Raw genomic sequence first — 11,647 nt, 5'->3', positions numbered from 1 at the left:
CGACCGATTTAAATTTCGTATCGCTCTGAAATTTTCTAAGCTGTTTGTCTGCCTTGTAACCGTTGTCTAATAAATCTGTATCTATTAGAGGCTTAGTCATATGAACAATGTGTATATGCCAAGATCATAGTCTCAGGGACGTTTGAATTGAACAATGATGCAGAGTTGTTTTGCTTGCACAGGAATTAAAACATTTATCACAATATGGTGATAAATGCAATAATTAAAGTCAAGGGTGGTCTTGCATAAATATAGATAATTGTGCTGTTGTGATCTTTACGATCAATTTCTCTTTAACTAAAATATATGGTGAACAGAAGAGACATGTAAACTATTATAGATTTATTGGAATATAAAAGACATAGAAAATATAGAGAAAACACATCAATGTATATTAGTACATATTGAAAAAAGCACTAGTGATAGTCTATTGTTCACATTGAGGAGGTAAACCGTACACTTTGCACTATTGGAGTCAAAAGCACTAGTGATAGAGTCCACTATGAGGTGGAAACACATACACTTTGCACTGTGGGTGTCACTCGCACACTTTGCACTGTCGGTGTCGCTCACAAGGAGCATTCACGGCCCCGCATAACCGTAGTAAATGTCCAGTGGACCTCTTTCCTGCATCGTACTGCTCCCAGGCCTCCGTCAGTTTCTTCTGGGTTACAGATGACGATTGCCTAACATCCCGGAAGAGGCTCTCGCTGGACACACGAGTCTTCACCAACTTTGCCTCATGCAGAAGAGGGACAAGCTTGTAAAAGATGCATCCCCGATGTCCAGCTTTGCCCTTGACCCTGTGATGCCAACCTTTAATAAATACAAATTATTTTCATTAATGACAGTTTCTAAAAATACAAAAAGAATCAGATTAATAATTATATGCAGTTATTGTTAAATGTCATTTTACTTTCTTTTAAAATAAATACTTGTATGTTTATCTCTAGAACACAATGTTTAAATTCATTTTCCAAAAATAACCAAATTATTATTACAAAAACATATTTGCAATATAATCACCTTCTACAGCATTGTTGGTCCTGAGGGGTTGGTGGTAGACAGTCCATGATTATGGGTGGAAGACGGAATGGTTCATCCACTGTCTGTCGATGTAGTTCACAAGGGACTGGAGTGGCTCTGTGTTGGCTCTCTCCTTCAATGTCTGGAATGCGGCGGAGATGTCTGGTGCAGGTAAGAAGGGTAAAGCCTTAAGCTGGTTCAGGTAGCGATGAGTAGCCTCCCTCTTCATGTACGTGGCTGCAAGACCCAGCTCCTGGATGTGCCTCCGTACGGCCTGTCACCAATGGAATGTGCATCCCTTAGTTACAGCATCAGGAAATATTTACTGATTTTTGTCACTTTACTACATATCAAATTTGTACAAAAAGTTATATTCCTATATAGAAGGATGTGTAGTATGCCGAACGAGGAGCAATGGCTAATATTTTATTTATTCGATTTAATTGGAGAACAAAGTATACATTGGATACTATGAACACGTTGGCAGGTAAACGTAACAACACATTTGTATGGCTAACTTTTTCCAAACTTTGTTGGCCGTTGTGGTGATACGGGGATGATAAAACGAAAATCTACGATGGGGGTCTCGTTTTCGAATTTTTTTTCGCCGTTACTCTCTTGTTGCCACCTGAGTCTCTGAGTAAGCCCTAGGTTTTCTCTGCGTTCTTTGATTTGTCTAAGACAACAAAAACGTGTATAATAGTAACCTACAGTAACCATGCATGCTGTATTTAATTATATCTTTGCCAAGATTGGTCGACTCCGTGAACCCTTATTTGCAATATATGAAAGAAACATTGTATTACTTAAAAAACATATAAAACATTGCATTTTAAAAATAGCAAATGTAATAAATCAAATTGCTTTTTACTGTTTTAGTTCTTCAATTTTATTAAATGTTAAATTTATTGGCAATAAAATATAAACAAAGTAATTCATATTACAAATAGACATACAAAGAAACAAAAAAGATTCATAATAAACACTTTGCATGTAATACAAATATGGCATATTAACAAACCTTAAATGTATGGCGGCGGTGCCACACACAGCCAATAAGTAGTAGTGTATATAGAACAAGTTTATCTTTTAAAAAAGATTGGTGAGCTAGCGCTGTAGCAATCATAAAACACAGAAGCAGATTTCTAAAACATTGGTTTAAAATTTCTGAATCGATTTATTAACAATAGGAAGGCATAGTGGTGTACAGGAATTGTGCTGGAGTAGGGTCTAAATTTGAAATTGTGAATCTAGAGTGGGCTACACATCGGCAATGACATAGCTCATTGTCTGTGCCTTACTCATAATGTATCTCCTGTAATTTCAATTTCGAGTTAATTTTTTGGGGGAACCATTGGCACTGTTTTGTAGCAATCGTATCTTCTCGGGCCTTTCCGGCAAGCTCGGAAAACATATCCGAAGTTGTCTTCCGAACTTGAAGGAATTTAAGATAAAGCTAGCTAGATGTTATTTATTATAATATTGAAAATAACTTTGCATTATAAGACCGAAGCTACTGTTACTTTTTGGCATTAACGATAAAACACAAAACTTCACGTGAAGATGATAAAACGAAATTAAAATGGTACAGTTTATCTACAGTAGTACAGTATTCCCAGAATCCCCTACTATGGAGTCGAGCATGCGTATTCTAGTGAAAAGGACTAACGTAGTTGCTAGCGCTCGAGAGCGCTAGCAATAAATACTGGTAAAAAAAAATGTGGTACGCGATTTGAGCAAGAAACACTTTTGATTTTTACCATTACCAAAACATTAGCATAAAAGATATGAATAAATCTAAAGTTTTATACTACGATTAAACTCATTACCTGAAATGTAAACATATAAACTTCCGTCCTTCACTTTTTTCTTGTTTCTCCGCCATTGTTTGTTGGGAAATGCTAGAATGTTCCAGCCTAAAGCACTGGAGATAAGTATTTGCTAACTCACAAGACAACCAAGCCCAAGTTAACAATATATTTCACCTGTTCGCATCGGTTGACAATGGTTTTCTCTGGGTGCCAGTTTCAACTGTTACCGTCCTAAACAGGCGCTATTTATTTTATTGTACTGACTGTCTTAATTTTAGAGGAAACCTAACCCTAACCCAGAGGCGTGTTCAACAGAGCGAACGCTCGCGATCGCTCGCCAAAATTTGTGTTGCGGGTATAGGGAATTTTGGCGAGCGCTCGCGAACGCTTGCTCTGTTGAACTCGCCTCTGATGTTACCTTAAATATTACTGAAATTTTGCCGTGACTCAACAGCTTTTACATCAACAACCCGCGTTCATTATAAACGCGTTCAACTAAGTATTTGACTAAACAAACCTGTACGACGTTGCCTATTTATGAGCGGCATCTTACAGTAGCAGCATTACGATCTTCCTTTTGTATCAGAGTTTTCATAAAGACCATTTATGTATTTAAATGGTCATTCAAATTTATTCAAACAAGGTGTCACACATTCAATATCATTTATAAACAAGAATCAGTTATTTGAAATCATCTTGCTTCTTTTTTACAAAACATTGTACAAAATAACTGCTGCTTTCCTTTTAATTAAAAATAATAATCATAAAAGGAAGATGTGTTAATATAGTTCCCGAAATGTCTTTGGCAAATCACTGTTTGGTGTTTTAAGTTTGAGTTGGTGATAATGAGACTGTCCGTGTATATGAAGTAACTCTAGATGTTGGAGTGAGATATTTGGGGTTGACAGCAGTAGTTTTAAGTGGCTGTGCGTGATTGGTAAAATCAGGCTGTACAGAGTCGGACTTATTACCTTGGTCCATTAAAATTACACAGTTAACCCCCCCCTCCCGGAAACATAATAATAACTTTTGTTTATTGTTTTATATCATTTTTTTCTGTGCATGTGTCTCAAATTTATCTAAAAAAATTATATATATATAGTGTCTTAAATCATTAAAGGTAAATATATTTTGGGGAATATTTTATAACTTGTATAAACAATCGGTGCAGTGCCATTGTCTTTTTAAATTTATGAAAAAAAATTCAAAGCAATAAATTTTGTTTTGTAGTTACCGCGACAATGTTTTCTCCACCTTGAAATAATTTTCTTTTTCTACTTCTCTTCGGCTGTGCCTCTTCTGTTGGTGTGATGTTAAGATTAACCGACTTAGAATCGACTGTTGTCAAGCTGGAGGCACCACAATCATCTCCCTTCAATATATTGTCAGGGTCAAATGGAGGAAAACTAGGCCTATAAGAAATATTTTAAAAAAGAAAAGTGTTTATTTTATTGTTCTCAATAATTTTGCAAATTTAAAATTGCCTAAATCATAAATTAATAAATAATATTAATAATATAAAAAATCAATACGAAGTGTCCAAAATTTAGAAATAACAAATACATAACATGTAATCTTCTTTTTCATCAATAACAAATAAGAATGAAATATGGTCATATATCTTCGTTAATCTAACATATTAAACATGTTAAATAAATATTTAACATGTTAAATAAATCATAAATTCCTGTATTTCTGTTTCAGGATGGTAAAAGAACTGCACAACAAGCAAGGACATTTAAAGAAGTTTCAGGGAGAGGCAGATAAGTGATGTGGGAAAAATGTATATTTAAAAAAATATGAATAAATTAAATTTGATTGAAAATCCTATTCATTTGTACTTCTTTTCATTTTTGATAAATTACAGAGGTAATATAATAGTGATGAAATAGTGATGAATATTCGCTGATAAGGTTTTGTAATATTGCTGAAAATTTTCTAAAGGTGGATCTCTACACCAAATAAGTGTAGGAGATTTTTGTTGCATGCATTTGTTAACAATACTAGGCACAGTATTCAACAATAATAGACCTCAAAATACAATACACTATTTTCTAGAGATTTTTTTAAAATATCAGTCTGGTTCCAGATAACCCCTTATTTATCAAATTTTTAAACATTTCTGTTTTAAAATTCTTATGAAAGTGAAATGATATTAAATTTAGAAATGAAAAAAAAATCATGAATGAAGTTTGTATGATTTTTATTGGAATCCACATAAATATGAAACTACAATATAAAAAAATTCTTTTAAGGAAAACTGCTGGACAAAATCCCACAAAAACCTGAAAATATAAACAATATTTGTTGGTGAATGGGATGAAGAAAAGAAATTGAATAAAATTGAAAAATTTATGGAAATACTTAATTATTGCAAAAATCTTGGTATGAAAGATCCTGTTTAAGAGTTGTCTTTCTTTATTTTACATGGGCTCAAATATCTTGGGATCAATTTTTTAATTAATAAAAATAACGAAGAAAAATTAAAAAAGGAACAAGTCTATGCTAAATATGTAGATATAAGATAAGTAGTGCTTATGATAATGTTTGAAGCTGAAAGATTATATTATTGATGAATGCATTATATATTTTTAACTCTTCAGAACAAAATATTAGTAGTTAGGCCTAAAAAAAATTAATAACTTGGTTCTCAGGCCCGCCCGCATGTCTTTTAACAATGCGCATTACCCATTTTTATCATCAAATGAATAAAATAAAAATTCTCTCGTGCGCAGATCGACTGAAAAAAAAAATTCCGGAATTCGACGACCGCATCCCGATCGTATTTTAGAATCACTAAAACTCAATCGGTAATCCTCGGCCGACTCCATTACGCTAAGGTAAAGTGTGCGACCTTGGAGTTCCGAGTAAACAGATAAGCATTGCAATGCAAATGGCGGTCAGATCGAAAGGTTTGTTTCAGTTTGACCACGATGGTATTAATTTCGGCCCAAATTCGGAAGGGATCAACTGTTTTGCTTCCCTGGCATATAGTTGGTGGGTTTTCCGAGGGATGTACTATGTTAGAACTCTTTCAATCCATAAAGAACGGCTCCATTGACCTCGGGACTTGGGTTTTCCCGGAAAAACTGCGAGATTTGCCGATAACAGTTTCTGTTGGAAAATCAAAGACTGACGCGTTTGACAATGTGATGGCAAATATGAATGTTGTCCAAACAGTATCGTTGTTTGGTCATTATGTGAGATTCAACCTTGTAGAAGATAAAGACCAAAAGAGAAGCACCGCTTGTGAAATGCCTTCGGAATCGGGAACGGAGGATTCTGGCGCTGAATCTGGTACGTACAGTACTATGTATTTAGTTAGTGTGAAAAATCATATTTTATATATATGCTTAATATTTCACGATATTTTGGGCATATTTTCACACCATTGTAGTTGGGTATTTTCCTGATTTTATGTGATGATTTGAGGCAGAAAAGAATATTCGTATTAAATTTTAGAAAAAATATAAAATTGAATAGCACCACTATTAAATATTCATTGAAATATTTGCACCACAAGAAAAAAAACTGATTTTAATAGCGAAAGTTATGAGTACATTCTCTGTAAATGTAATTTACAATGCCATATGTAAAGTTTTTAAAAATCCTTATTGACAGGTAAGGCCAAAAGGAATGCATTTGAAGTTCTGATATCTGGTGCTCGAAAGCTGTCTTTACCAGAACCATATGCAGCAGATGGAGATATCGTTAACAACAAGAGGGTGTTATACAACAGAGTTTTACAAATGCTGCAAAAGGCAGGATTAGGGTTTACACCAACCAATTTCGACCAAGGCAAAACACTGATTCAAACCATAACAAACTGCATTTGGACCATTGACCCACATATTGATACTTTGAGAGAAAGAAGTTTTTATGTTCTTTTTCTGTTTGAACATCTCATAGGGTACAACATTCCTGAGAATCATAAACACAAGAAACTTCAATTAGAAAATTCTTCTGTTCTTCATCTTGCTTCATGCCTTGATAGATGTATTGAACAGCCATATATGAGTGGACCAATGTGGTTTTCATTCAAAAATGCCTTGACTCAACTGTCTGAAAGTCTCCACAATTATTCAGATTACTTGGAAAAAGCAGCCAATAGGATGGAGGAAAATAGAGCAAAAATGTTTCCTGTGCGCAGCCCGGATGAAGGACAGAGTATTGAACTTATTTATCCAAAATATATTGTGAAACCTGGTATTGTTTCAAGGTACAAGGCATTAGTAGATCATCTTAGAAATACAGAAGAGTACAAGCCAATTTGTGTAGATGAATATACACCAGAATCCACCAGACAGAGACGTTATTACTTAGACCATCTCAAATCTGGATTACCATACAAGTGTATGCATCTGACATTTTCTACCGGTAATAACCTTGGGTCACATAATTTCATTTGGCGAATTTCTCCCAATGTTGAAGAAGCGGATGCTGTTGCCAAAAATACAGAAGTCATACAGCTTTTGAAACAAGAATTACCAAGTTACCACACAAGAGCTATGCGTAGAAGCTTTATTCGGAAAGCATCTCTCATTTGTAATTTAAAAGCAAAAGATGCACGCTTCATTTACAAGCAACTTTCTGGTGATTCTGCAGAAGCTGAAACAGCTGATCAGAAAGAGATAGATGCACGTGTATACCAAGCCTTTGAAATGGAGGATCCAGATATTATTACTGATCTGAGATGTCACAATAAAGGCCAACCATCGAAGTACGATGCCTTTTTCGAGAAAGCAAAACAATATCTTGAAAACGTTATCGAGACAGCAGTAGATGAGAGACGTCATGATGAGATGACCCACTTGGCACAAGCAATATCCGTTCCAGACCTTTTGCGTTGTGTAAAGGAAACTTGTCCACCAGAAACTGCTATACCTTCAGAACAATGGCTCAGACTGCAATTTGCACCCAAATGTGTATCAACTTATGCTTCTTTACAGTTTACTGGCAAACTGCAAGTGAAATTTCAAGTACAGAGTAGACAGTTGCGTAAAACTCATGAAGATACACATTATGCATCCGCCATATTCAGATATCTGAAAGAATTTTGTATCAAGTTTCGTGACTTTACCGTATTTGTTTGTATGGACGATAAACATCATTGCAAGGTTGGTGAACCAGGGCATCCTGTGGCTGCGGTGGACAGAGGGAAACGTGTTGTAGTAGCTGATGACAAAGTATTTGCAGTATCTGACCACGACTTCACTAAATTTAGTGTGGTCCCAAGTGTTACCATGTTGGTAGATATACCTGAATCTATTGAAGAGGGATCCTTCTACAGGGGACAGGTTTATGTTGGTGTTAAAGATTTGGTCCTTGAGCCTTCTTCACCACTGCGGCACATTGCTGAGCTAAAGCAGATTTTATTGGATGAGGAATTGCATTCTAAGCCTATATTGTGTCTTTATACAGATGGTGGTCCAGATCATCGGCTCACCTATTTGTCAGTACAGCTATCGCTGGTTTGTCTTTTTTTGAGCGGAGACTTTGATATGTTGATAGCAGCAAGGACTCCACCCATGGGATCATGGAGAAACCCACCTGAGCGCATTATGTCAATCTTGAATCTAGCACTTCAGGCTGTGGGCTTAATGAGATCAGAGGCTTCAGATGAGTGTGAAAAAAAGTTACGTTCAGCCGGTGGATTAGGACAGCTCAGGGAAGTGGCAAAGGATCCCGCAATGCGGCAAGAAATGAGAGACTCTATTGAGCCAGTAAAGGTATTTATTAAAAATATGTAGATCTTGTACATTCACTTTTAATGAAAGAAATTCTGATCTAAGCAATAACAGTAGATGTACAGTAAAGGTATATATGATTATCACATTTACATCAAATTTTATCCCTCATAGGTCCTTCTTACTCAGATGTTCAGGAGACCTTATTTGAAGGACAAGAAGTTCAAATGTTTCACAGCTGCTACAGAGGAAGCAATTGAAGCCCTTTGGGAACAGCTGCAAAAGTTTGGCCCTCCCTTAGGAAATGATATGAAACAACCAAGCCTGAAAAAAGAACTTAAGGACAGGTATTAAATGATTTTAATAGTAAGCCTAATGTTTTGAAAAAGAAAATGATGTTGAAAGTTTGATTTTAGAATTCTATTAATGACTTGAATGCATGACATTTTATAGCATGCTTAGAGATATATTAGATTTAGTGAAAGCTGTTCTCCACCAAAATAGAATACATGTACAGGTATATATTTAAATGTTTTAATATATACATATTAAAATATTGCAATACATCTACAGAAAGCAGCTGGTGAGTATTTTTTTTTCTGCACGGCTTGGTAGCAAATATTGATATGCACAGCTTTTTACCTATTAACTTGGGGCTAAATCAAATTCTTTTTGCTATCGGTGTACTATTATATAAGTAACTTCAAGGTCCTTAAACAGGTGATTGTATTCAACCAAACTACCTCTCTAAGTGTCTCTAAATGTTTAAATCCTTTATATTCTTTGTATTATATATACTGTGAACTTACATCATACCTACATATCAAATTTCTGGTCTGGTATAAATAACAGAATTGATTTACAAAGCGTAAAAACAATTTTTAATAAAAATCTTGTTTGAAACAAAAATAAATCATTTTCTTCCTTGACAGGCCCAAGCTTCAGGAATTTTTAGATCACTGTACAGTGTCCAGGTCCTATTTCTTCACTATTCGTAAGTGTGGGAATCCAGAGTGTCAGATATGCCTTCCACCTCGCCTGCCTCCTGATGTTTTTTCCCAGCTACATGCATTTCCAGATCCAGTTCCAGGTATTAAATAGATTTAGTAATTTTCAGTAAAAATTGAATGTATTTAATTTATGAAAGTATTTGATTTGAAAAAGTGTCAATTTTACCATGTATTTCACAGGAGAGGATGGACATTATAAGGGGTTTGAAGAAGTCTATGGTACAGATACCACAGAAGAGTATCGTCCTTCACTACAGCAAAAAGTGCCAGGGCTTGCTGCAAACAGTCATGGCATACCCTTTGCTCCTTCTGCTCAAACTGCAAGAACTGTTGGCAAAACTGTGAAGTGTATTGCATGTGATAAACCAAGAGTCATTTATTCTACTCACAAACTTACAACGCAAGACCAAATGATTCTGAAACGTGTTTTGGATCTTTATCAATATTCCTGTGGATGTGAGCTTCAAGAGCTCATGCCACAAGAGAGAGAAAGGGCTCCAAAGATTTCTGCCCTTCTTGATCGTGTATTTGTCAGAGCTAATCTACACTGCACAAGTCCAGTTGAAATTCCATATTTTAGTGCTGGCATATTTCCTTCAATTTGCTTTTACTGCTCAGATGAAGCAGTTGAGCAAATTGAAGGGGCATATCCCACTTGTGAAAGTTGTAGAGCAAACCATATTTTGCCATTCAAGAGAAAAAATGTAGAAAATGCTAGAGAGAAAAGAAAGAAAACTAGAAAGTAAATGTTTTCAATTTCAATGTCCAATGCACATATTGAAGCGCTGTTGTTAAAAGTTCGGATTTTGAAAATAAAATAAAAAAAAAAAATCCCTCGTCATTTTTTTATTGGATAAAAAGAAAAAAAAAGCCTCCCTCCCTCATTTAATTTTGACAAAACTGGCCTGAGAACCAAGTATTTAATTTTTTTTGGCCTTAATTATATTAGAAATTGCCTTTTACTTTTTTATGTACAATAGCAATTATAAACAACAACCATACGCACATTAATACATTCATTAGATGTCCATAGTGATACACATGCATGTGTGGAAATGAAAAACATGCTCCTTTTCAGAATTCTGTCTTTCCCTCATTTTGGCTTGCAAATCCGGGCTTCCACTGCTATTGCTACCTAGCTGTATCTATTTTAATCAAAATACATTAGTTTAACTAATGTCAAAGTTTCAGTGAAAGTCTTTTACTGCAAATTTTTTTTTTTAATTTGGGAAGTTAGGATCAATTCAAGAGATCGTACTACGGTACTTTCGTTTTATATTCATCATACATATATAGTTTAAATGAAAATTTGACATCTGCTTACCTATATCGATAATCCGCCACATATGTATGATCGTCTGTTGCAGATGACATGACAAAAATGTATTGCCAATAGCAGCAGAGCAGGGAAACGGTATCTTATTTAGATTCCACGTTTTCCGTACAAAACAGCTGATAATCAATGTTAGTTAAAAGCTTTAAACATGAAGAAAATTGACATATTTTCTAAGCGTTTTGGTGATTTCATTCCTATCTCATCTCCTTAGTTAGAAGAGTTCAATTAAACGGTGTATAGCTTTTTTGTACCACGACATAATCTTATCAATCCGGAACACAATGGCGTTTCGAACGGAAGTCAGACATGTTGTGACGATGTAGCCTTCCACCTTAAAAGATGCTGTTATTTTACTGAAAAATTGCTGCAATATTGCAGTCAGTCAGATTTCAGATATAGAATTCAGAAAAATTTCTGATAATATTCAGAACAAAATCAGCAAGAAATTGATATATGTTTCAGCAAAAAATTTACATGAGGATTCGCCAACTATCCGTCGTAAAATAATCTACACCAATTATAGGTGTAGTGTTAAAATCATCTGACGAGTACCCGATAGTTGCGTTGTTGCTGCTGCACGACGGGGTGGCGACCGGGGCGAGTACCCGATAATTGCGTTGTTTGAAGTTGTTACAGACCAACTCAGACCTGTCTACCCCTACCCTCTCCTCCAGTTTTTTTTAATCTTAGAGGGTCCCCCTATCTGAATACCAAAGAAAAAACGGAAAGATAACTAATAATTTTTTTCTTCAAAATTCAATAAAGTAATAACAGCTA

At 35.1% G+C, this 11,647-nt stretch overlaps 1 protein-coding gene across 2 annotated transcripts; it reads left to right on the top strand.

The window, feature by feature from the left end:
- Nucleotides 1–5,396: 5,396 nt before the first annotated feature.
- Nucleotides 5,397–10,456, top strand: LOC105331766 (uncharacterized). 2 transcript variants are annotated; one of them, XR_010712614.1, is made up of 6 exons: nt 5,397–6,134; nt 6,459–8,566; nt 8,699–8,871; nt 9,098–9,107; nt 9,457–9,614; nt 9,715–9,794. XR_010712614.1 is itself a non-coding variant. In XM_066080836.1 (5 exons), the coding sequence occupies exons 1-5, from the start codon at nt 5,771–5,773 to the stop codon at nt 10,278–10,280; spliced, it is 3,369 nt and encodes a 1,122-aa protein (XP_065936908.1). In that variant the 5' UTR covers nt 5,397–5,770; the 3' UTR covers nt 10,281–10,456. The 2 variants fall into 2 exon arrangements, 1 of the variants encoding a protein (XP_065936908.1); XM_066080836.1 differs by lacking the exon at nt 9,098–9,107 and having other exon boundaries at nt 9,715–10,456.
- Nucleotides 10,457–11,647: the final 1,191 nt, after the last annotated feature.

Source organism: Magallana gigas, chromosome 1 (assembly GCF_963853765.1).
Source record: "Magallana gigas chromosome 1, xbMagGiga1.1, whole genome shotgun sequence".
Classification (NCBI taxonomy): Eukaryota; Metazoa; Mollusca; class Bivalvia; order Ostreida; family Ostreidae; genus Magallana; species Magallana gigas.
This window is presented reverse-complemented; position numbering and strand designations above follow the sequence as displayed.

Bases quoted from the DNA above. Each gene is read 5' to 3' on its own strand.
- LOC105331766 (XM_066080836.1), top strand. From the start codon at position 5,771: ATGGTATTAATTTCGGCCCAAATTCGGAAGGGATCAACTGTTTTGCTT. The intron at 6,135-6,458 runs GTACGTACAGTA...CCTTATTGACAG, and splicing joins GGATTCTGGCGCTGAATCTG to GTAAGGCCAAAAGGAATGCA. The intron at 8,567-8,698 runs GTATTTATTAAA...TATCCCTCATAG, and splicing joins ACTCTATTGAGCCAGTAAAG to GTCCTTCTTACTCAGATGTT.